Raw genomic sequence first — 25,683 nt, forward strand, 5'->3', positions numbered from 1 at the left:
ACTAAAAAATATTTTTTTTATAAAAACTGAAAAAAATAATCAACAAAATATTTTTATTTTTTTAAAACTAATGCATCGGTAGTCCACTGCTTTAGGAAAGTCGTTTTTTCAGTTTTTATAAAAAAATCAGTTTTTTTCCAGTTTTTACAATAAATAAATACTTTAAAATAAACTGAAAAAATTGAAAAATATCTTTTTGTAAAAACTGGAAAAAAAAATTCAATATTTTTTTTTTAAAAAACTAATGCACGTGTAGCCTAATGCTTTAGAAAAGTCTTTTTTCAGTTTTTAAAATAATATTTTTTTCAGTTTTTACAATAAAAATTGCTTTAACAAAAACTGAAAAAACTGAAAAATATTTTTTTTTGTAAAAACTGAAAAAAAGCTTTTGTTTTAAAAAATAAAAAAAAAGACTTTCCTATAGTAGTGGACTACATGTGCATTAGTTTTAAAAAAATGAAAATATTTTGTTGATTTTTTTTTTCTAGTTTTTATAAGAAAATATTTTTCCGTTTTTCAGTTTTTTTAAAAGTAATTTTTATAAATATTTCGGGTATGTGTATGAGTTTTTTTAATTAATTAGGAGATATTTAGAATTGACTAACAAGACGATAACACGTGTCCCTCCGTTTAAATGAGGGGTATATTTGAATCCAAAGTATAGCGATATGGGTATATTTGGACTCATAGTATAACGAAGGATATATTTATACCTTTTTCGAAAGTATAGAGGTATATTAAGACTACTTTGAACCTTGAATTGTCTTCCAACGGGTTCGAAGCGGGTCAATCTGTCGGATCTGTAAACCCGACCGACCCTCCTCAGGCCCATAATATTTTCATCGCAGCAAGCGAATCTCGGTGTCTGTGAGTTTCAGAATTCAGAGAACGAAGCAGAAGAGAATGGCGTCGGTGGTGAGGGGCATTTTCAAGTCAATCAGGGAAAAGGGCATCGGAAATTTTCTCAGGGAGGTCCGCGAAGAAGGATACCTGTTAGTTCTCTACCTTTTATTTATCTAACCTCATTTTGATGTTTGCCGTAAATGGCAAGTCTGATATGCATCTTTATCTATTTGATTCCCTAAACTTAATCTAAAATCGACTATTTGTGCTGATTATTTCCATTTAATTTCCTAGTGTAAGCTCAAACTTGAGAATTGGAGGGTAAAAGAATTATTGTTCTTTCTTGATTTGAAATCTCTATAGTTCTATTATTTGGTTTTGTAATTCTGTTGAAATTGATTTCTTTTGGATTTGCATTAACAAGAACAATAAGATAACATTGAAATAAAATCAGTAATCCTATTAAATTGTCTGAAGTCTAAACATTTTTTTTAATCCCGTTAAATGAGGTAACTTTCGTTAAACTGTATCCAAAAGATGCTAAAAGCCACCTCCAGGTCAATGTAACCCCGAAAATGACTCGGATTTTTGCAAACAAGGCAAGATGTACACCACATACAAATGTTCGCCTCCAGTGACCGGCAACACAAAAGCTGTTTTAACCCTAAATAGCTTCCAAAAGGGTGGAGATGGCGGTGGACCATCAGAATTTGACAACCAATACCACTCTGATGATACTCCAGTTGTTACCCTTTCAACCGGATGGTACAGTGGAGGAGATAGGTGCCTTAACTATATCACCGTAAGTGCTAATAATAAGAGTGTGAAGGCTAAAGTTCTAGATGAGTGTGACTCTACTGCGGGATGTGATGACGAACACGATTATCAGCCTCCATGCCCGAATGATGACCTGGAGGTGGCTTTTAGCTCCAGTACAATGTTTAAATGGTCTGAAAAAACGATTATAGAATATGATTCTGGTAAAATGCTGTGGTGTTTTTCATTCGTCATTATTGTGGGATAATACTGGGTATGTTGTTGTTGTTGTTATTGTGCATAATGACATGTGATAAAGTTATTATAGTATATTTCCAGAAAACTTCTGATCTTTATGGGAGCTTTTCTTTTTGGTGAATACAACCAGTTTTTGACTGAGGTGCAGTTGTTGTGATTTTAACCAGCTTAAACTTATTTAGCTCTGCCCCTTAATTGACCGAAGTAAATTGGATATTATGAGCGATTGTAGACTTCCAGTATTTTGGGGCATTAACTTTTTATGTGTTCTTGGTACCGTTCATTTCATTTAAATGCTTTTCTATCATAATATCTGGAAATTTACTTACTTTTTGCTCCATCACCGTTGTTACCAGTTAAAAACATTTATGTTTCTTGTTTTTATGTGGTATTCATTACTCTCAAACTCTCAGCTAACTATATCTTCCATCTTTGCATGTACCAGGAACTGTCTCACTGATGGAAATCTTTTGTAAGTACCTTTTTAGCTCTCTTTCTAATGAAGTACTTTAAAAAATTGAGCTACTTTTGGTGGGGATACCAGCCTTGAAATGATGAATGCATAACTGAATCATTCATTTGTCAATGAGGGTAAAGTTGTTGTTGGGGGGGGGGGGGGTTGTATGAATTTTTCATCTTTATTATATTGTTCAATACTTGTTGGAGTTCTGGCCTCGTATCTAAACTATTCAGTGGTCTACAGTGTTGTTTGCTGTGCTTGTTACCGTCTAGACTAGTGATTATTGGTTGAGCAAATGAAAAAGCTGTTCATTCCATTTATTTGTTGTTTGGTTGCCCAAATTCTGGTTGACTTGAGCTAAAAAGATGACAGCACGGGATATGGACCATGGATTTTTCCTTTAAGATTCGTGGTTGTTGTGGAGGGATGGGCCGACGTGACCTCTTTGTTTGGCCTATTTCTTTAGCTGCTTTAATAGGGTGGTTTAGCACTTTTAGATAGGGGAGTCATTAGTAACTAATAAAACCTTAAAGTTAGATTTGTCCAGGCTTTTATGTGTATAGATAGATTGGCACTCATATGCATGAGCGGTAGCTGTGTTTTCATTTCCCCTAGCAATGTGTTATATTGAGGTGAATAGGAACTCAACGGCCAAATACTTTTACATGCACAAAACTTCTTACCTTGACGGGCAAAGAGGCATTACTGGCTCTTCTCCCTGTCTAGTCTCATTAAGTTTTCGATCTTGGACCTAAAAGTCAGTATAGTCAGCGATTGAGATTGAGTATTGACTGTAGTAGAACTTAGGAAGAAAGTAAAATCAAGAAAGTGATAGCTCTACTACTTGAATACCTATAAGTTATTACCTATCTGTAGGGCAATTGCTAGATTACCATGTCAAGGCTTTTGCATAACCCTTAAAGTATGGTCAGCGATTGACTGTAGTAGAACTGAGGAAGAAAATGATATTTTTAAAATGTGAAGTTTACTAGAGTACCTTCAAGTTTTTACTTCGCTGAGCTGTAGAGTAATTGCAACATTACGATGTCAAGGCTTTTGCTGATACTGTATAGACCAGGTGGCTTGCGCCTGATAGGCACAACAACATGAAGTCTTGATAGTGAATTAGACTTTTCAGCGGCGAAGTCTTGTTTTTACTTGGCTCTCCTACAATTGAAGATCATATGTCTCAAAGTGCGCAATGTATTATAAGAAACTTTTGTGATAAGTGAGTAAAATTTATTAATCTGGTTAGTACCAAGTAGGTACTGGATAGATACAAAAGTGTTTGAAGGAATCATGGACTTCACATGCTAAATGAGACCAGGAAATACAGTTTATATTCTGTTTACATCCTTTCTATGCTAAAGGTACAAATGCTGAAGACATTTAACTATACAAAAGGTAAGGATAAAAGCTCATCCTCAAAGCACCTATGGTTTCTCTCTATCCACACTGTCCAAGATATACACGATGGGGTATTTTTTTCATTTCTCCTTCAGCTCCTTCCTGATAATCTATCCATTCCAACTGGTCATTGTGTCCTTCAAGTATAGGAAATTATCTACCTTTAATTGGTTTTTCATCACTAGTTGAAAGTTTTCTGTAGTTCTGCCCTCAAGACTTTAAGCTAGTGGTAAGAGCGCAACAAGTGACGTGTGGATTAGGCGCATGTCACGAGTTCGAACAGACAAAAACCTGGTACTTAAGTGGAGAATGATAGATGGGCGGGCACATTATCAATCAAGATTCGAACTGTGTGCCAATGGGCCCTTGGGGATTTCTTGGTTATAAAAAAGATAATTCTGAAGTTCTATGGTGGCTGAACTAGATGGCCTCCTTAGTCCTTGTGGCTGAACTAGATGCTCTCCTTAGTCCTTAGTATGTAATAATTAGACAATTGGTCCATTTCTTGGATGGAATGGGGGTGGAGTTAGAGCTGTTAATTGGTTAAAAGTTATTAGACAAGACAAATTTAAGGGGAATGACTTCATTTTGGTTATTGTCTGAGTTTTTAGTACTACTACTTCTCGTTATTCTCTATTTTTAGTTGCTTATGTCATGATCATGTCAAGCAGGTCTACTTTTTGATTTCTCCCAGCTTCTTGTCTGGGGTTGACTTTCTTTGTTGAGGTTAATATTTTTAGGAAATCTGGATAGCTAACTCTATTATGAAAGAAGTCCTACAAAGTCCTTTGGTGTTGTACGTGTAAATCTTGGAAAGTATTTTTTTTCTTGTTTTCATAACCAACAATAATGATACTCTCTTTCTCGACCTTAAATTTTCTCCGCAGATGCTAAGGTTTCAAGCCCTGAAGAAAATTTGCTTTGGTAGAAATGTGCTGTAACTTTAGATGTTCAACATAGAACAACAAAACTCATATTCTTGTAATTGACTGAAAGTTTGAATTGGCTAGTTTCCCTCTTTGGTTTGGATGTTTAGAGTTTTTTTTTCATCTTGTTGCTTTCATGCTTTCGAAGCGGTATATTACATGCCTGTGTAAGAGTTCATTTGAAATGATTTGTTGTGTTCTTTTGTTGTTTAAAAACTAACTTTCTGGAAAAAAAAATACATGTCTAAGACTCTGAGTAAGACAATATTTTCTCTGTGAGGTATTAGTGAGACAATATTGATAGACCTTGCCACCCCTCTTTCTCATTAAAGTGATTCCTTAAATTTGCATCTAAGATAGTATTTGTTTTTGTTTTCTTGTTTCTTCTTTCTTGTTGGTTCAGGCAAACCAAGATCCACAACATAGGTGGAACACTTGTTGGTGTGGATAAATTTGGTAACAAATACTATGAGAGGCTAGACAACGAGCAATATGGTTGGTACAGCTGCTTCCTGCTTTCCTATGTCTGAATCATTTTGCCTCTTACATCTCACTTGTTGTTATCTTGTTCAATGAAAGTGTCCGCAGAATGCATATTCAAGGTTACGGGTTCCCTTAAGTATCATTTAAAAGTTGAAGGTTGTGTCATTTGTGTTGTAATATCTTATGCTCCCCTTTTCCCTTAAGGCGATCAGAGGAAAGGCTTTATGTGGCCTCATATAAGAAAAGTTATATATTCCCCTTGTTCTAGGTAAAAAAGCAAAGACCTCTTGCACTTTATTCACTGAGTAGTTTTTGCCGGCTGCTTGCATTATCCACAAGCAAGAGTTGCTACTTTGTCCAGACAATACTTCATGGTAACAGAATTTAGTGCGGTTCAAGTAGTCTGCTTCGGCATGTGTATTCTAGTGATCTTTCTTGGTAGAGGATGTTAACTTTACTGGAGGCTTGTTTGTTTCACGGTGTGAAATAATAGTTTTCTACCTGGTTAAACATGCTCTTATAGGTGGTTTTCGGAAGCTTGAAAATACATTTTCATATTCTAGAGATGTTAATCTTGTTTAAGTAACTAACTGCATAACCCTAAGAGTAAAAGTTTGGAGGCTCATCACCCTTAATTCCCATGTATGTCAGGGAATAGTTCCTCTACCCAAATTTGAGAGACCTTTGACCTCAGTGATTTGTTTATTTTGTATTTATGATTGCTTAAGTAAACATCTTTTTGTAACATGATTATACAGGAAGACACCGGTGGGTGGAGTATGCCCAGAAGGATCGTTATAACGCTTCACAAGTTCCAGCAGAGTGGCATGGCTGGCTCCATTACATCACTGATCACACCGGAGATGAAGTAAGTCCTTGCAACTTCTCTTTGATGCGTACCACACCATTTCAGAATTCTTATAGTACATGCCATGCAGCTGCTATTGCTGAAACCAAAGAGGTACGGACTTGAGCACAAGGAGAACTTCTCTGGTGAAGGTGATGCATACATATATCACTCCAAGGGACATGCTCTAAATCCTGGACAAAGAGATTGGACTAGGTACCAAACTTGGCAACCCGCTAAGAAGGAATAAGTTCCGATTTCTTCAAGAAAAGCAACTTCTACAGCAGCTGGAGAGTTATATGGATATTCTGCCATGCTTCGTTAATAAAAAGCCCTTGTACTGAACCTATGGTTATAAGCGCTTGTGTGCCATCAAATTTCAGGTCGATACACTTGCTATAAAATTTTCTTATCCTGGATATGGTGTTAGGTGTTGAATTGGATCCACAATGCTGTAATGCAGTCTTCATTCCTTCACTGGCTTAAAGTATCTGATGGTTATTTATTGAAACTAATCTATTCAGTGATGTTTGGTCCCATTGAAACTGAAAATGGTGGCACGAGGTGGAAAGAGCCAATGATGATGGTTGCTATACATGCAGTGAATGTTATGGTTCGATTTGTGCTGAGTAACTGCTGAGAGTTGTTTAATAACACATATTTTAGGCTTAATACATAGTTGATCCTCTCAGCCTGTAGACAAATTCCTTCAACACACCCCAAAACACGAGCAATTTTGTATACACCAACTGGTTCTCCCAATCGTGTGTATTTTACACAGAACTACAGAAGAAGAGCGTGAATAGTAAAAATATTGTAAAACTTTCTCTCGGCTGCTGCTCTCTCTCATCCCCCCTCTTACTCCCTTCATCATGTACATACTAAATTGAATATACAACAAAAAAAGAGAGTGCTGAATTCAGTCTAGGTTTCAGACTCTACATTTACTTTTCAATCTTGGTTTCAGACTTTAGATTTACTTACAATGATTTTCACCAATTAAATCCAAAGAAACATTTTGATTACCTTTTTCAAGTAGCCCATGGATAAGCACAAGTGTTTCTGACATACACACTACAAAGCAAATCTAAAATACGTAGAAAGGGGAAGATAACCGAGAGTGAATTCACATGGAACAGGGAGGTTGAAGTTTTGAGAAGCAAACGAGACCTTGATTGTAATTTGCAATTGCGGCATTAAACCTATCAGTACCAGTAAAAGAAGCACCGTCTTCTCTCTTTTGGACAAGCATGCCACTGGGTCTCGTTACGCTTTCATTCCCAAATATAGATAAAAAGAACAAAAAAAGTCCCTTAGTTACATTCACTTCATTTTGAGTAGTTGTGCCTTGATCGCTTCTTGTCTTGATTTAGCATTATAGCACAAAGTTGCATAGATAATACAATAGTCATAAAACTTTTTCCTTTCCTTCTACTTTGATGCATGACTTCCATTTTGTTTCAATTCTTTTTTAGCAAATATGTGTCGAAATTATTTTTTCACTCAAAACATAAAATCTTTTGGCTACTTATTTATTTCGATCCAAATAATAAAATAAGTAGCACCCAAAAGATATATTTTATTATTATTTTTCTTGTTATTATTTGTTGCCGTTTTTAGCTTGATTATTTCGGTTGCATATACAAGGTTTTATTTTTTTGTAATTACATTTTTAATTCTCTTGATTATTGAAAAAAAAAAAGTTACGTTAGTGGTTGATATACCAAGTTCAAAGAAAGTCTAATGCAATGGTGAGGGACAGAAGTTAATTCGGGCATTACACGGAGTAGGATCTAAAAAGATGCCTTTGTTCAGTTCCCATATCGGTGAAGGAAAAAAGAGAAAAGGAAGCTACGAACTATAAAAAGCCAAACGAGAAACGGTTCAAAGCATACCTTTCTCGGCATTTTGGCTAAAATCAAGTGTAGTATGATTCTTCAATTCACACGATATTAACTTAATTTTTTAAGGGAAGAGTCTGTTAAGGTAGCTTGCTATCTGGGCTTTCGAGCGTCGTCTATGTGTTGCACTACAGCATGGGCCTGGCTCACCCGCCAAATCAGTTTAAATTATTAGCAAATCAGGTCCAGTGGCCCAATGTGGATGTTGCATTATTAAACCTTTCCATAACTTAGCTTTACATTTTAATGTATCCGATAGGGGGCAATGTTTAATACTTGAGTATTATAGCGAACAATGATTAGAGTATTATAGCGAACAATGATTATCAAGAAGTGACAATTGAATTGTAGCTGTGCGAGGTAATTTTGTAACACTTATTTTGGGTGTCGGCTATGTGATTAATCATTTTTCATAATTGGCTCTTTATTTTCTACACACTAGCTAACAAGAAGTGTAATTTTGTAACAATAATTTTGGGTGTTGTGCCATGATTAATTGTTGACTGTATGTTTACATTTCTTTACCGTACTAATATCTGCTATTTGTTAATTATTGACTGTATACATTTCTTTATCGAACTAATAGGTGTCTATTGTTATTGAATTAGAGAAGTAGTTTATCTGTTTTAATTAAATAATAATATAGGTTCAACTAGTGATTTGGTGTTTAGCTTATATAATCCAGTGACAGAAAGTCTATGTAGGCTACTCAATCTTTTTTAGTTCCTATAATAATTCACATAGAACTCAGTTTTTCATTTGGAGAAGTTCTAAAATGTTTTCACACAATTCCACATTTTACACGACTTTTATAAGAAATCTATATCTATATATATCTATATTATTATAAAAGTATGAATACAATGTTGGTTTACAAAAATAACCTTATAGTATTAAGCATAATAACTCATAATAAAAGGATATAACCGAAATTATAGATATTAGCCTTATAATCCTATTAGTTCTAGGACATAATACTACACGTTAGAAATCTTACATGATTACCTTTAGAAACTCTATTAGTATAATTACTTTGGGGCTGTCTAATTTATATCAAAATTGAACAAGTAAGTATCTTTAGTCATGTAATCCTATTACTTCTTAAAAATTCCTATTACTAATTTATTTTGAAAATGTATTATAATGTCCTATTACAAATTTAATTTCAAAATGTATTATATTGTCCAAATTCATTTAGAAAAATGAGAGCATATATTATTATAAAAGCATAAATACAATATTTATATATCAAAATAGCACAAAAATAATAAACAGAAGAACTCATGGAAAGGACATAACTGCAATAACTTATTTTTTGGACTACAATACCTTCTATGCTAATTTTTAATATTAAAGATTTTAAAATTAATAAAATTGTCTATTAAATTCTTATTAAAAATATATAGGAAGGTTTAATAAAATCAATTTCATTAGAATCCTTCTTATTGGCATTACATTACCACTCCATAATGTCTTATACATAATGTCGAATACGAAGAAAAAATAAAAGTAATATTAAATGTACTACATAAAGAGTTGAAATTGAGAAAAAAATACCCCCACGATAATATATTTTTATATTATATTTGAACTATTTTTCTACTCAAATAATTTTTTTAATCATTTTTTCGTATAATATTAAAAAATACCCAATTATTAAACAACAACCAAGAAAATATTTAAGAATATAAATGTGTGAGAAAGAGAAAAAAAATGGTTGGTAGAGTCAATACCTCTAATGATTCTACAAACATAAAGATCTAAAAGTGAAATGTTATATCAATCTTTTACTCTTTGAAAATAAAATTTATGGTAGATAAAATTATAATTAAAATTAAATATTTAAAATAAGAGATGAACCAATATTAAGATCTGAATCAACATAGAATAAATTATTTTTATGTTAAAACTAAATAATTAATATTTTAATTAATTATTTAGCAAGAGAATCCAATTCAATTATTTTTTAAATTCATCATATGAGTAAAATTCTTATTCAAGTTAAAAAAAAATCTTAGGATATATAAATTTATTCTATAAAAAGAGCATTAGAACACAATAAAAAGGTTAGTATATTATTAATAATCAAAATGCTATACAAGTGTCTCGGTAAGCACAATCAAAGTTAAATCCTAAACAAGAACAAGCTTTCAAAACTATATTATAAAGAGTCGACTCTGGTATAATGATATTATTCTTTGTAGATGCCTCCGGCGGAATCGAAATAATATTTCTATGTAATGCATTACTTACAAATATCATATCAAGAGGCATGACACTGTTAACAATAATAGAAAGTGGTGTACCAACAACGATTTTATTGTGAGACCACCTACTTTAGATTTGACATACCTCTTCAAACAGCTTAAATAACCATCACAAATATATCAAAGCAGAGCAATGGTGCTAAATTTATAAGGAAAGCAAACTTGATAACATGGAATGAAACACTTATGGCTAAATGTCAAACGATCGAAATATTTGCTCGAAGTTCTAGAGATATATTAGATATTAATGAACTGTTTGGTGAAAAATTAATGATGGAGGTGACTGTCAAGTACTATTAGTAGTTCCAAAATCGACAAAAGCAGAGATTGTAAAAGCTAGCTTGCCAAAGTGATACTTCTGGCCTCAAACGAAAAAGATTCAACTGACAAGAAATATAAAGTAAGAACAGATCCAATATTCAGTGTCTTCTTGCTTCGTTTGGGAAACGAATAAGGGCATCCAATAAAAGATGATTTGGTTCTTCCCGAACACTTGGTTATCAATCCCAATGATAATAGTAGTGCATTTAATAAGAAAAATATTTCTATCATTACATTAAAATGTAATTTGTGCAAATCGCATAATAGAATCAAAAAGATATCTTAGCCAACATAAATGATAATGTTGATTGCAAAATTTTATAGTAAAAATAAAATATTTTTCAGTTTTTGACTCAGCAGAAAATAATATCAATAATTACTACCAAGAAGAATACTTAAATACTTTAATACCAAATGGACTTCTATCATACATGTTTATTGTCAAGTTTCTTATTTCTTACATATGTTAGTGTCACTGTATATATAATAGACTAAGTTAAAATTGATCTTCCATTGTATATAGGTTAATTTTGAAGAAAAATATGCTCGTCATGCTACTGCAAAGCTCAGATACGCCGAATAGCTTATGTAATTGCATACAAATGGTATATAGAAGTTTTGACAATAACGTCATGCATGCAAAAATTATCATATTGGTTAAAGTGCTTCTAAGTATATTCTTATCCCTGAATTCAGCTTTCCTCTTCCGAAACTAAGAAATATCCTTTTAAATTTGTGTGAAAGTAATGTTTAGTATGTTTATGTTTTGCAAATATAATAAATAAATCACAAGGACAAATATCCTAAATATTGGACTATATTTACCGCAATATATTTTCTTACATGAACAATTATATATTGCACTTTCAAGAGGGATATCAATATCGACAATAAGAGTTCTGATTAAGGCAGAGCAACCAACGCATTAAGAAAAAACATACACAAAAAAATTGTCCGTAAAAAAATTGTTCGTTAAGATATCATCATATTATTACTTTTAAACTATAATATATAATTATCTAATTAACATGACAAAATTGATCATTTGTGTAAGTTTTGATGATGTACTTTTATTTTAAATTCATGTATTATGTTAATGTAATAATATTTTTCGGCATGTAGATGATTGTTGTATTAATATACATAAAATTTCTCTCATTAATTAAATTTTATTGTTCCTTCATATAAATAAATATTTAAATCATCATATACTATTATTAATGTGCAACGCACGTTCATAGATACTAGTTTAACAAAGAACGTAAAAAAAAGAGAGGAAGAATTAAATAAAGAACGAAAGTATTTCTTTATGTGTTATTTATTCTACGGAAAAGGTCCAAATACCCCATGAACTATACGATAAGGTCTACAAATAACCCTCATTAGAAGTTTGGCCCATTACCAACCTTGCCTTTATACTCTTGGCTCGGATACCCCTTAATTTTAAACGGCTGCCACAGTGGATAGGTTATCCACTCATAATTTGACATGTGGAATTTTAATTTACACCCAAATATTTTAATTCACATCCAACCTGATTTAATTAGCCTACTTGTTATCCGACCCGTATAACTTAACCCCTTTTATCTCGTATAGTCCAAAATGTTAAAAAATATTTACCGACTAAACCACATTGTTTTCTCTCATCTAGTCCGCCCAAATTCCGCTAGGGTTTCTGCATATGCGAAGGAATGCCAATCGAAGGAGGTTTCTGCTGAAATTTATAACATCTTTTTGACTTTTCTAGTCAAGATAAGTTACTTTGCTTCTTTTTTGTTTGGTTACATTTTACTGTTGGGTTAGGGTTTTAAGATTAAAATCGTTTTAATATGCCTTTGGTGGAGTTAATGTTTGTCTGTTTATAAGTATTATATATGTTTGTTTATTGCTGGATTTTGTTTGTTCTCATGATTTTATTGGGGATTTGGTGGGTCTTTGGTTGTCCCGAAATCAGATTTGTCTTTTAGGTTTTTTTTATTCCTTGCTTTATCTTTATACGTATCTTTTCTTATGTGGTCCCATCTCTGTTTTTATTTCTATTTTTTTCCCAGCTTACGAAGGATGATTTCAAAGGTTGATATTGTGTTCAATTATGGGGGTAAATGGGTATTTTCACCTGACCTAGTATACTGTGAGGAACTCGTGCACTTATGGACATCATTTGATCCTTATTTATTGAGTTATAAGGATAAATGTGATGAGTTTACCTCTAGATTAGGGTTTGTCAAAGTTAAACAATTGTTAGTGGTTGGGCCTTCGGGTAAGTACTATTTGGTAGAAGGTGATGGGAGTATCATGGCTCTTCTTTGCTTATTATGTAACAAATTCAAGGTCTTAAATTTCTTTGTTGTTGATGAGAGTAAGTCGACTATTTTTAATCCACATATCACAGACCAAACAGAAACATATCATGTAGATGTTGAGGTTGGTACAAACTGTGAACATAGTCTTGGTTCTGGTAGTGTACATGAACCTTCAGATGGTGAGGAATATAATTCTGAAGAAATGGAGGGTATTAGCAATGAAGTGAGGAGGGTTATAGAAGATAAGTTGGAAAACTATAAGGAGTTGAAGCTAGGTATGTCATTTAAGGACATGAAAAAAGGCAGGCAAGCTGTGAATTTATATGCTTTAGCTAACAAAAAGGCTTTGGAGTTGATTAAATGTGAAAAAAAGAGCCAGATATGGTTGTCAAGAAGGGTGCCCCTTTAGGTGTCTAATTTTTGGAGATGGGAGAACTGGTGGGTTCAAGATTAAAACTTGGAAGGATGAGCACACATGTGAGGATGCCTTTAAGAATTCTAGAGCTGATTATGCCACATTAGCTCAGTATTTTAAGAGTAAGGTCCAAAATAACCTTAAATACATGATTAAAGATATGAGAGGTGAGCTTGAACATTGTTTGAAGTTGAATGTGACTAGATCCAAAATGAAAAGGGCTAAGAATATGGTTCTTCAGAAACTGGAAGGTAGTTTATAGATGACTACAACAAACTTGAGGCATATTGCCAAGAAATTAGGTTGTCTAATCCGGGAAGTGATGTAGTTATAAATATTTCCAAAGATGCACTAGCAGAAGGTAACAATTTTTTTTTGAGAATGTATTTATGCTTTAATGCTTTGAAGCAAGGCTGGAAAAAATGGTTTGAGACTATTAATTGGAGTAGATGGTACATTCTTAAAGGGTATAACCAAGAGTCAGTTGTTGGTGGCATTAGGACAAGATTCCATGAATCATTTCTACCCACTAGCATGGGTTGTGGTGGACAAGGAAACAAGCAGGACTTGGAGTTGGTTCATGGTGCTGTTGAAGTTGCCTTTGGAGCTTAAAAATGGTGCAGGAATCACATTCATATCAGATATGCAAAAGGTAAATAGTTCTAATTTTCCTTCATTATGCATTTTAAAGTATATGATGGTTTGCACTAATAGTTTAATATTTCTTTCATTCTTTATTTTTGATTCACTTCACAGGGCTTGTTGGATGCTGTTAGCATAGTACTTCTTGAGGCTAATCACATGTACTATGTGAGACATATTGAGACTAACTGGTGCAAAAAAATGGAGGAGTGGTGAAATGAGAAAGTTGTTATGGTGGTGTGCATGGAGTTCATATGATGAGGAGTTTAAAGACCAATTGAAAAAATTAGGGAATCTGTTTGAAGATGCTGCAAAGGATATCTTAAAGTATCCCCCAAGGGCATGGTGCAGTGCATATCTTGACACTCAATGTAAGAATATGATGGTTGATAATAACTTTACTGAGTCATTTAATGCATGGATTCTTGAGGCAAGAGGAAAACCAATTATCAAAATGTTGGAGGATATAAGAGTGAAAGTGATGGTGTTGTTAGGAGACAATGAGGCTAAAGTGAGAAGTTGGAATGCAGAATATAGTCCAACTTGCTTGAAACTGTATTGTGATTGGAGGGGCATAGCACATGACTGTAAGGTCATATTTAATGGAGATTGGGGATAGGAAGTGTCTGGAGGAATTTATAGACACTGTCAATCTGCAACAAAGAAGATGCACATGCAGGTTATGGGATTTATCTGGCATTCCTTGCCCTCATGCAATAAAAGCAATGATGTATAAGAGGGTAGAGTCTGTAGGTGAAATCTATTAGTGGTATAGTAAAGAGGCATACTTGCTAATATATAAGGAAAAGCTTTAGCCTGTTAGGGGTCGACAGTTCTGGAAGGTTGAACCTTCACATGCCATGTTACCTCCTGATATTGTGAAGCAAGTTGGCAGACCCAAAGTGAAAAGAAATAGGGAACCAGATGAGGTAAGAAAAAAGATAGGGCAGTGGAGCCAATCAAGGAAGGGGACACATATGACATGTAGTAACTGTGGTGAGCCAAACCACAATGCAAGGGGTTGTTTCAAGGTAATACTTTTCTTATTCAGTAATAGTTGTATTGTTAATTGATGCCGGAAAAAGTGTTACTATTTAGCAGCAGTGGTTGCATTGATACTGTTAATTAACTTTAACTTACATTTTTTGAATAGCCCAACTCTTTTGGAAATGTTACAAGTTGCAGTCAAACTCAAGAATCTGATCAACCAAACCACAATGAAAGGAGTTGTTACAAGGTAGTACATTTCTTAATCTTTGTTTAATTGAATAACAGTAATAGTTACATTATGTATTGACTTTATTTTTTTGAAAATTCAATAGCTTAAGTCTACTGGAAAGAGTTCCCAATCAAGTAAAAGAAAGGGTGCAAGCTGCAGTCAAACTCAAGAGTCTTATGCAATGGAGAGTGACCAAGAGTCACAAACTGATTTTGGACCATTTGCTGCCACCCAAGAGGTTGAACCATATGGTCCGGAAGTTGACAATGAAGAAGACCCTCAACTTAGGCCAATGGTTGTTTCAGAAACACAGTCAAGGATTGAGAGGGGCAACCTAAGAGGACCTACAACTGGGGCAAGAAAAATTAAGTTTACTGGAGGAGATCACATTGGGGCTTCGACACCTACCAATCTTCCTTATTCTCCAACTAAGCTGACATGGAAGGGAAAAACTGCAATCTCATCAAGCCAAGTCCAACTTGAGGCAAGAAAGAGAAATACCAAGATGATGGCAAAAAGGGCAAACGAAAAATTGCATCTAATGATGAAGATTTTCTTTAAAGTCAATTGCTATGGTTTTTGTTATGATTGGTTATTAAAACAATTATATTTAGTTAGTAAACAAACATTAATGGTTGGTTGGTAGTTAACCTTTTTGGGGGTTGGTTAAGTATCTGATGGTTAAGTGTGGTAAAACTATTATGTGCCTTATTCAAATGGTATTGATGAAACCTTTTTTGGCTATGTACAAAGCTGTGGAGCACTCAAGTTTATTTTCTGCAAATTTGTCTACTTCTGTTTGACTTCAATTCCTTTTTTCTAGTTTTAAGAAAGAAATGTCGAAGAAATAAAGTTGTCTCTATTGTCTTTTGTTACTACTTTTAATAGAAATTTGGAAGTTGAATTTTTGCAAACTTTGACCTCTTAATAGAACATGCAGATTGGTGAATGCATAGATGATCCATGTCTCGTCCTGTTATGTTACTCTTCAGTCAGCAACTGTAGCTAGAGTTAACAACATACAAGGACAGGATGTGCCACAACAACAATAAAGCCTTTGTTTCTTTATATACTGTTACATACTAATTAAGTGGAGCACTTCTTTACTTTGGTCTCTCGTGTATTTATATAGTAGATTTAGATGAAATTAACTTACTTAAGAACAATAAATTAAATTCATAAGCAGAAGCAAGGACTTTAGGCTTAGAAACCAGAAGTCTTATAAGTAAACCTAATGATGAGTTTGAAAACTGAGGAAAAATAGTGATTGAAAGCATATGTGCAACGACGCCAATACTGTCATGGCTAAATATACGATCACTGGAAATACAAAAGATGATCCAAACATACATTGGAGTGTTTCTTCATTCACTCATATCTGCAAATGCAAATAATCTTCTAAAACATTGCAACTAGTAACATACAAATACTTAAAAACATAAATTAAACCTTAACCATGTAAATTATACATAAACCTTGTTTGAACATAGGTTACATAATCACTTAAATATGTCAATTACACCTAAACTTTGGTTGATCTTAAGGTAGCAGAATGTCTATTTCATCATCCAAGCGCACATGAACCCAACGAAGCAACACCATACCATACCAATCACATTCCATTTTTTCAGACAACTTTCCTTCACAAACACTAAACCTCCATCCGTTTACTCCTTAGAAACATCATTTTCCCCTTTAACATCATCAAATTCCTTGAAATCTTTAATTTTTGCAACATCCCCTGCTAAGACACTTTCAATCTCGACAACCTTCATCAGAAGATTCCTTTCACATCTAGGAGCTTCATTTTCATTCTTTAAGTTGCTGATCAATGCTATAACTCTAAGAGGAAGTTCATCATCTACCCATTCCCAAAACTTACATTTCTGTCCCTGCGCAGTAATTAGAATAAAATTATTGAGAATTGTAGATCATAAACCTAAGCAAAAATACACAAACAAGTCTTATAAAATTTACCTTAGGCATTGAACACTTGTTAATTCGTCTGCTTGCATTATTTGGAGTTCAAGCAGTGAATTGGCTAGCAGCAACTCCACAACAACTTTTCCTCCTCGAACCATATGATGAATTCGAAGATCCCTGGCTCATATTTTGGGAATTGAATGGTGAAAAATGGTTGGGACACTAACCCTAACTTGGTCTTCCAGAATTGTACCGGAATTTGCAGCAACTCTATGAGTTCCTCGTTGAGATTGAGAAGAAGAGCTATCCCTAATTGATAAGTGAAGTAATTCAGGTGTTTTTAAGAAATGGGTTAAGTTATACGGGTCGGGTAACGGGTAGGCTAGTTAAATCGGGTTGGGTATGAATTAAAATGTTTGGGTGTAAATTAAAATTCTACATGTCAAATTATGGGTGGATAACTTATCCACTGTGGCAACAGTTTAAAATTAAGGGTGTATCTGAGCCAAGAGGGTAGTAAAAATAGCACGGGCTAGCCAGTTTCCGGACTGGTAATTCAAAAATAGTTAGCGTTTGCAAAGTCATTGAAAAATAACCACTATTTTGCTGCAACACAGACCGATTCAGCATAATATACTGGAGATTGGTGCACATGTGTATGAACTTCTAGCATATTATGCTGGAACTCCAACACGCGAAAAGTTTCAGCATAATATATTGGAGATTGGAGCACTAGTGTATGAAATTCCAGCATATTATGTTGGACCGGTATATTATACCAGAACTCCAGTATATTATGCTAGAGTTCCAGTATATTATACCGGAACTCCAATATATTATGCTGGAGTTCCAGTATATTATACTGGAACTCTAGTATAATATGTTGGAGTTTATACTGGAACTTCAGTATATTATGCTGGAATATTTTTCGAATTTTGAACAGTGTTTTCGTTCAGATTTATCTTTATATGAAAAGTGGCTAAATTTCGATTACTTTTGAAATTGTGGCTATTTTTTTATTACCACTTGTAAATCTAACTATTTTTGAATTTCTCCCAAGAGTGTAACAGCAAGGTTGGTAATGGGCCAAACTTATAAGGAGGGTTATTTGTAGGGCGATGTGCACAGATAGCCAGTAATAACACATGTATTTACTTTTAAGCCACTGTTTTAAATGTATTTAGTCTTTAGTTACTGCTTTAATAAACTTTTACCCGCCCGGACGAAAATACCCTTCTGCTATATAGGATTTCGCTGATACATACGCTCCTTATTCACGATCAGCAGCAGCTCAAACTTACGTGTAGAGAATTGTTGTGATCGTCCAAAATTGTAGAAGCTTCTCTTCCGATTTTAAACTTTTTGTCTAAGTTCAGAATTCAACTTTCTCATCCAAAATTCACCATAAAATTACAGCAAGTTCTAAAGTTTCAGATATCTCTATATGCTTTTGTGTGTTTGTGTGGATTTTTATTTCGTTACTGACGAATAAGATGCTAGGAATTTGATTTTTTTCTTTTCTGTATTAATATAGTTAAGGACATCGCGTCCTTAACTCTGTGATTGTTCTGTAAATATTGAGGACATAATGTTAAGGATTTGGTGTCCTTAACATGATTGTTGTTCTAAAAAATATTAAGGATAAAGTGTCCTGTGTTTTTGCAACTTGTATTAATAAAGTTAAGGACACGATGTCCTTAACTTCATGACTGTTGTTCTAAATATTAAGGACATAGTATCCTGTATTTGCAAATTGTATTAATAAAGTTAAGGACATGATGTCCTTAACTTCATGACTGTTGTTCTCAATATTAAGGACACTATGTCTTTAATATTTTCACTGCACACATCAAAGTGAAGGACACCATGTACTTAACATTTTCACTGCACACATCAAAGTTAAGGATAACTTGTCCTTAACATTTAAACTGCACACATCAAAGTTAAAGACAACTTGTCCTTAAAATTTTCACTGCACACATCAAAGTTAAGGACAACTTGTCCTTAACTTTTACAATGCACACATCAAAGTTAAGGACAACTTGTTCTTAACTTTTACAATGCACACATCCAAGTTAAGGACATCATGTCCTTAACATTTTGACTACACACATCAAAGTTAAGGACATAGTGTCCTATTTTTGCAACTTGTACTGATAAAGTTTAGGACATGATGTCCTTAACTTCATGACTACTGTGTAAAAATTAAGGACATAGTGTCCTGTTTTTGCAACCTATACTAATAAAGTTTAGAACATGATGTCCTTAACTTCATGACTACTGTGTAAATATTAAGGACATAGTGTCCTGTATTTACAACTTGTATTGATAAAGTTTAGGACATGATATCCTTAACTTCATGACTGTTGTTCTAAATATTAAGGACATAGTGTCCTGTGTTTTGCAATTTGTATTGATAAAGTTTAGGACATCTTGTCCTTAACTTTACAATTGTTGTATAAATATGTCCTGAATTTTCCATTTTCTTGACTTGCAGGATGGATACAATATATATTATAGTTGCTTTTAATGGTAGATGGACTGCAGACTATAAGTATCTTGATCATCAAACAAAGCTTGTTCTAGTACCTGAGGCAATTCAATTTGAAGATTTCATTAACCAGGTCTTTGAAGTTATTGAATTGGATAGAGACAAGTTTGAAGCAATGATATGGTTTGATATCAATCTGGGAACAAGCAAGGGAATACTTGTATCCAAAGATTTAGATCTTCACACATGTATAGAGTTACTAAAAAGTCATTCACTATTCAAGGGCTGTCGTTTCATTGTTGATATTTCAGAAAGAGTTTTTGATTCTACAAGCACCTTTGAACATGTCAATACAGAAACTCAACAAGACAATCAAGACAAATGCCAACAGATAATGAAAATAGATGTGGTTGAAGCTCAACCAATAACTGAAGAGGTGCTTCAAACATTTGATTCTATTCAAGTAGATGGACACAACATTATAGAGATTGACAACGAACAAGCTTTGGGTATTCAAGTCTTAGAGAGTGCACCGGTAATAGAAGGAGTTGTTGAAAAAACCTTTACTCAACTAACTAGACAAAGCTCAAATTCAAAACAAAAAGAATCCCCAACTACGATATTAAGAGAAAATGCTTCGTTGGATGAAATAAAAGTGGGATCAATATTTGACAAAAAGAAGAGTATAATTAACTGTTTTTTCAATATAGCAATTAAAGGACATTTTGAATTCAAGATTGTTAGATCAAGCTCAATAAGATATTCGTTGAAATGCAATGATGATAGGTGTGGGTGGTATGTGCGTGCTTTCAGAATTAAAGATTCAACACTATTCAAGATAGTAAAGATTGAGAAAAATCATGACTGCTCAGTTAACACTATGAAAGCTGATCAAAGGCATGCAACTTCAAAGTTGATTAGTGGTTACATTATCGACAATCTTCGAGACCCAAGGTTTGAAGTTACACCAGCCTTTGTCATGGCAGAAATGCAAAAATTGCATGGACTAGACATTGGTTATCACAAGGCGTGGCGTGCTATTCAACGTACTTCAGCTTTAATAAGAGGAACTCCTGAAGAGAATTATGAATTATTGTCTTCATACTTGTATATGATGAAAAGTAAAAATCCGGGAACATACAGTAACATACAGATAGACGACAACAACAGGTAAACAATCAAAAAGAGTTTATTAGTCTGTTTTATAAACTTTAGGATATAGTGTCCTTAACTTGGATGTGTGCAATAAAAATGTTAAGGACATGATGTCCTTACTTTGATGTGTGTAGTGAAAAAGCTAAGGACATGGTGTCCTTAACTTGTATGTGTGCAATGAAAAAGTTAAGGACATGGTGTCCTTAACTTTGATGTGTGTAGTGAAAATGTTAAGGACATGGTGTCCTTAACTTGGATGTGTGCAGTGAAAAAGTTAAGGACATGGTGTCCTTAACTTTGATGTGTGCATTATAAAAGTTAAGGACATGGTGTCCTTAACTTTGATGCGTGCAGTGAAAATGTTAAGGACATGGTGTCCTTAACTTTGATGTGTGCAGTAAAAATGTTAAGGATATGGTGTCCTTAACTTGAATGTATGTAGTGAAAAACTTAAGGTAACTTTGATGTGTGCATCGAAAAAGTTAACGAGATGGTGTCCTTAACTTTGATGTGTGCAGTAAAAATGTTAAGGATGTGGTATCCTTAACTTTGATGTGTGCAGTGAAAATGTTAAGGACATGGTGTCCTTAACTTTGACGTGTGCAGTAAAAATGTTAAGGACATGGTGTCCTTAACTTTGATGTGTGCATTGTAAAAGTTAAGGACATGGTATCCTTAACTATGATGTGTGCATTCTAAAAGTTAAGGACAAGTTCTCCTTAACTTTGATGTGTGCACTGAAAATGTTAGGGACATTGTGTCCTTAACTTTGATATGTGCAGTGAAAATATTAAGGACAAGATGTCCTTAACTTTGATGTGTGCAGTGTAAATATTAAGGATTTGGTGTCCTGTATTTTTAACCATCTGTTAAACTGTATTTTCAGGTTTCTTTATATGTTTTATGCATATGGATCATCAATAGTTGGTTGGAATCATTGTAGACCAGTGATTGCTGTTGATGCAACTTTTTTGAAGTTAAAATATCGTGGTGTTTAATGATTTCAGTTTCAAAGGATGCAAATAACCAAATATTCCCACTAGCCTTTGTAATTGCAGAATCTGAAAATAACAATTCCTATGAGTGGTACTTTAGTGGGCTTCGCAATGCAATTGGGAGCCATGACAATTTAATTTTTTTATCGGAGATGCATCAATCTATTGCACATGGCATTGCAAAGGTATATCCTGAAAGCCACCATGGGATTTGTATCTATCATTTGGAGCAGAACCTAAAGCAAAGGAAAGTGAAAAGTGAGGTCATAAAATTTTTCCAAAGTGCTGCAAGAGTATACAGGCGTAAAGAATTTGATCTATACATGTCAGATATAGCAAAAGTTGATAAAAAGACTTTTGACTACTTGATGGAAGAACCACCGGAAAGGTGGGCACGTTCTTGTAGTCCACGACGAAGATATGATATGCTCACAACAAACATAGTTGAGTAAATTAATTTTGTGCTATTAGAAGCAAGGGAGTTGCCTATATTAAGAATGATGGATTTCATCCAAGTGAAGCTACAACGTTGGTTTTATGAAAGAAGAAATGAAGCAGAAGGAACTTTTTATGACGTTTCTTGTTGGGTAGAAGAGGAATTGAAGAAAAAGATAGATTTAGCTTTTACTTTAAATGTAAGTATTATGTTCTTACTTTAGCTTATTATTTTAATGATAATTTAACATAATGTACTAACTTATAGTTTTTCAACTTTGAAGGTCTTCCCTGTTGATTCATGGCATTCTAGAGTTGAGGAAGAAGGAATTACTTTCTTGGTGGACTTAAACAAAAGAACATGTGATTGTTTTCAGTTTCAATTTGATGAATTACCATGTATACATGCAATTGCAGCTATCGAGAAGAGAAACATCAAGAAGTCCAATTTCTGCTCGGACTGGTACTTAAAGGAATCTTGGCTGAAAACATATGAAAGACAAATACATCCTATAGGACATACGGATTCTTGGGTTGTACCAGAGAGTGTTAAGTCACAAATTATTAAACCTCCAGATTTCAAAGTCCCGCCAGGTAGAAGGCAGAAGAAAAGGCATATTCCAGCTACCGAATCATAAAAAATAACATTCAAATGTGGTCGTTGCAACAGAATTGGTCATAATAGAACATCCTGTATATATTCTCCGGTAGTCCATCCATTTTCAACGAAGCATAGAGAATAATAGATATATCCACTTATGTTTATCTACTCTTTTAAGTTTTTGCTATAAATTGAATTCATTTAGATTGTTTTTATTTGAGCAAGTAAACATTAGCAGATGGTTATATAAAAGATGTCCTGAATTTTTAAAGTTTCTTTGCACTTACTTGCTCTTTGTTTCTTTTTCTTTTTCTGGGAGTTCAATTTACCTTTGTCGCACCAATTATTATTTATGGGATTTTATTCTTGCCGTAAGTAAACAAGAAAGTCCTTTTCTTTATATAATTTGACGCCTGCAACTTGCTAAATCTTTATTTTTAAAATGAGATTGGTACAAGTAAAACTTAAGGACATAATCTTTTACAAGTCCTGAAAATTTCAAGTATGAATATAATATTAAGGACATAAATTTCTAAAATGTCCTTAACTTCTGAAAATCTCAGATTATTATCTAGATTTCCAAAAGTTCAGGACATTTTAGAAAAATATGTCCTGAATATTATTTTCATCCTTCAACAAATCAGGACATTTATGAACATAATGTCCTGAAGTTCTACAACAATCAATGTATCTTTTGCTATATCTCTACAAATTTAATAAAAAACTGGCAATTTAAAATGGACAAATCACTAGTTATAAAATTGACATCTGCAGCTTGCTAAACATAGCTTGCTACATCTTATTTTTAAAATGAGATTGGTACAAGTAGACTTCGGGACATAATTTTTTGAAACGTCCTGAACATTTGAAGTATGAATCTAATATATAGGACATAAATTTCTAAAATGTCCTTAACTTCTGAAAATCTCAGTTTATTGTCTATATTCTAGAAGTTTAGCACATTTAAAAAAATGTCTTGAATATTATTTTTATCCTTTAACAAATAAGGATGTAGTTAACAGATTCTGAAGTTCTACAACAATCAATGTGTGTTGCTTTGAATTTCTAAAAACTTCAAGACAATTTAATCAAAGATTGGCCCTTTAAAACTGTGAAAAAATGGACAAATCAATAGTTAATAGAAAGAAAGAAATTAATAACACGATGCCTTCATATTACTGCTGAAATTGTAATTTAGCATAGCTGTGACCAAAAAATTATGCTATGCAAACAAAATAAAGTGCCTTGTGATAATTTACAGGATATTTCAGAATTCATATGGATTCTTTACAATAATTTTATACTAATTTCACTACAGCTGACTTTCTTTACAACTACACTACAGCTCCTTTGGGCAGAAAGTTTTATTTTCACTATCATAGTCGTCGCCGATATTTTCTGGTGGTGTATCATAACCAGAATTTCTTTTCCACTCTCCATGTACCCAAAGATTTGTTACAAGTTCTTTTCTGAAGTTTGATATGTCCTCAGGTTGGAATTTCTCCACATCCTTTCCCATCATCAGCAACTCCACATACTTGATTAGGAATGTACCACAATCAGTCCTAAGAAAAACATGGAGTCAATTAAATAATATCTTTAATAAAATAAATCTAAAGTACATATAAATTATATAGCAAATGACAGCACGTACGATCCAGTTTGGTGTGGTGATCTTTGCCACTGAATATCAAATTTGTAGAATGCATTTCCAAAAGACTTGTGATTTTTCTTAAACTTTGAGAACTTTAGCAAGTGGGGGATCATGCGTGCATACATTTCAATGTGTTTCATTCCTTGCTCATATGGCTCACTATATATAGAATCGTACACATCAATCTTTCTCTCATTCAAGTCCAATACCCCCAAAAGAAAATGTGTCACAACATCATTATCTTCTGAAGGAAGCCGACATGGAAAAAAGATTTTTTCAACCCCTGTCCAAGCAATTCCACATCTACGATCGTCACCCCACACATATGATGTGAGAACCAACTGATTATCATCACACCAAAATAAATCTGAAGCATCTTCATTGAAATCCTTATACACAGTTAGCATATAGTTATCAAAAAGTATATCTGTAGTTGTGCAACAAAAAGGATGGGCGCAAGAGTGGTAGCAATCCTTCTTTCTCAAATAATACAGGGCAATGTCAATATGCTTCATAAAAAGGCAAAAAAATAAAAAAAAATCCATCAGTCATAAATAATTAAAAAATAATAAATTAAGAAGAAAGAAAACAAATGTCTTGTGAATTATCAAACCTTATCATTAAGTACAAATCTACTATCTGCAAGCTCAAGGAAGAATATTTTTCTAGTGATTTTTTTATGGTACAATTTATATGGATTCTTTCTCACACCATTATCCTCAACATATATATCAGTTTGTCCCCTGAAAATTTTGAAAATATCAAAGTTAGAAAGTTTATAAGTTAGGCCTCAATTCCTAATTAAGGACACTTGGTCCTGAACTTACAGTAATAAGGTCATAAGTTTAGGACACTTGGTCATGAAGTTAGAGTTGCAAATTTAAAATTTAAGGACAGGATGTCCTTAACTTACAGTTACAAGTTCAAAAGTTAAGGACACTTGGTCCTGAACTTAGACTTACTAGCTCATAAATTAAAGGACAATTAGTCATGAACTTAGAGTGACAAGCGCATAAGTTAAGGACAATTAGTCCTGAACTTAGAGTGGAAGTTCAAAAATTAAGGACACTTGGTCATGAAGTTAGAGTTGCAAATTCAAAAATTAAGGACATGTAGTCCTTAACTTACAGTTACAAGTTTAAAAATTAAGGATACTTGGTCCTGAACTTAGACTTACTAGCTCATAAATTAAAGGATAACTAGTCATGAACTTAGAGTAACAAGCTCATAAGATAAGGACAATTGTTCCTGAACTTAGAGTGGAAGTTCAAAAATTAAGGACACTTGGTCCTGAAGTTAGAGTTACAAATTCAAAAATTAAGGACATGTAGTCCTTAACTTATAGTTACAAGTTCAAAAGTTAAGGACACTTGGTCCTGAA

The 25,683-nt window shown here is 33.4% G+C and overlaps 3 protein-coding genes, 1 long non-coding RNA gene and 1 pseudogene across 5 annotated transcripts; 4 read left to right on the forward strand and 1 right to left on the reverse strand.

Annotated features, from left to right (window-relative positions):
- The first annotated feature begins 734 nt into the window (after positions 1-734).
- LOC104100267 (probable NADH dehydrogenase [ubiquinone] 1 alpha subcomplex subunit 12) lies at positions 735-6,507 on the forward strand. The gene is made up of 5 exons (XM_009607468.4): positions 735-992; positions 2,303-2,329; positions 5,054-5,145; positions 5,892-6,001; positions 6,072-6,507. The coding sequence occupies exons 1-5, from the start codon at positions 904-906 to the stop codon at positions 6,228-6,230; spliced, it is 477 nt and encodes a 158-aa protein (XP_009605763.1). The 5' UTR covers positions 735-903; the 3' UTR covers positions 6,231-6,507.
- Positions 6,508-7,871: 1,364 nt separating this feature from the next.
- Positions 7,872-8,036, forward strand: LOC117277737 (U2 spliceosomal RNA; annotated as a pseudogene).
- A 4,028-nt stretch (positions 8,037-12,064) lies between these two features.
- LOC104100268 (uncharacterized) lies at positions 12,065-15,832 on the forward strand. 2 transcript variants are annotated; one of them, XM_009607470.4, is made up of 5 exons: positions 12,072-13,548; positions 13,654-13,839; positions 13,944-14,860; positions 14,983-15,066; positions 15,152-15,832. In XM_009607470.4, the coding sequence occupies exons 3-5, from the start codon at positions 14,690-14,692 to the stop codon at positions 15,692-15,694; spliced, it is 798 nt and encodes a 265-aa protein (XP_009605765.1). In that variant the 5' UTR covers positions 12,072-13,548; positions 13,654-13,839; positions 13,944-14,689; the 3' UTR covers positions 15,695-15,832. The 2 variants fall into 2 exon arrangements, with proteins under 2 accessions (XP_070053400.1, XP_009605765.1); XM_070197299.1 differs by lacking the exon at positions 14,983-15,066 and having other exon boundaries at positions 12,065-13,839.
- A 552-nt stretch (positions 15,833-16,384) lies between these two features.
- LOC138907116 (uncharacterized) lies at positions 16,385-17,293 on the reverse strand. The gene is made up of 2 exons (XR_011414867.1): positions 17,026-17,293; positions 16,385-16,940 (listed from the first exon to the last, which is right to left on the reverse strand). It is a non-coding gene; the product is annotated as an uncharacterized lncRNA (long non-coding RNA).
- Positions 17,294-19,469: 2,176 nt separating this feature from the next.
- LOC108945844 (uncharacterized) lies at positions 19,470-21,615 on the forward strand. Its single transcript, XM_018772133.2, has 2 exons — positions 19,470-20,632; positions 21,504-21,615. Exons 1-2 carry the CDS (start codon positions 19,470-19,472, stop codon positions 21,613-21,615), a joined length of 1,275 nt encoding a protein of 424 aa, XP_018627649.2.
- The last annotated feature ends 4,068 nt before the right edge of the window (positions 21,616-25,683 follow it).

The sequence above is a fragment of the Nicotiana tomentosiformis genome, chromosome 3 (genome assembly GCF_000390325.3).
Source record: "Nicotiana tomentosiformis chromosome 3, ASM39032v3, whole genome shotgun sequence".
NCBI classification, from domain to species: domain Eukaryota; kingdom Viridiplantae; phylum Streptophyta; class Magnoliopsida; order Solanales; family Solanaceae; genus Nicotiana; species Nicotiana tomentosiformis.

Excerpts from the sequence above, each read along its gene's own strand:
- LOC104100267 (XM_009607468.4), top strand. The coding sequence starts at position 904 with ATGGCGTCGGTGGTGAGGGGCATTTTCAAGTCAATCAGGGAAAAGGGC. Across the intron at positions 993-2,302 it reads GTCCGCGAAGAAGGATACCT|GAACTGTCTCACTGATGGAA; the intron begins GTTAGTTCTCTA and ends TGCATGTACCAG. Across the intron at positions 5,146-5,891 it reads GCTAGACAACGAGCAATATG|GAAGACACCGGTGGGTGGAG; the intron begins GTTGGTACAGCT and ends ATGATTATACAG.
- LOC104100268 (XM_009607470.4), top strand. The coding sequence starts at position 14,690 with ATGTTACCTCCTGATATTGTGAAGCAAGTTGGCAGACCCAAAGTGAAA. Across the intron at positions 14,861-14,982 it reads ATGCAAGGGGTTGTTTCAAG|CCCAACTCTTTTGGAAATGT; the intron begins GTAATACTTTTC and ends TTTTTTGAATAG. Across the intron at positions 15,067-15,151 it reads ATGAAAGGAGTTGTTACAAG|CTTAAGTCTACTGGAAAGAG; the intron begins GTAGTACATTTC and ends AAAATTCAATAG.
- LOC108945844 (XM_018772133.2), top strand. The coding sequence starts at position 19,470 with ATGGATACAATATATATTATAGTTGCTTTTAATGGTAGATGGACTGCA. Across the intron at positions 20,633-21,503 it reads CAGATAGACGACAACAACAG|GTTTCTTTATATGTTTTATG; the intron begins GTAAACAATCAA and ends CTGTATTTTCAG.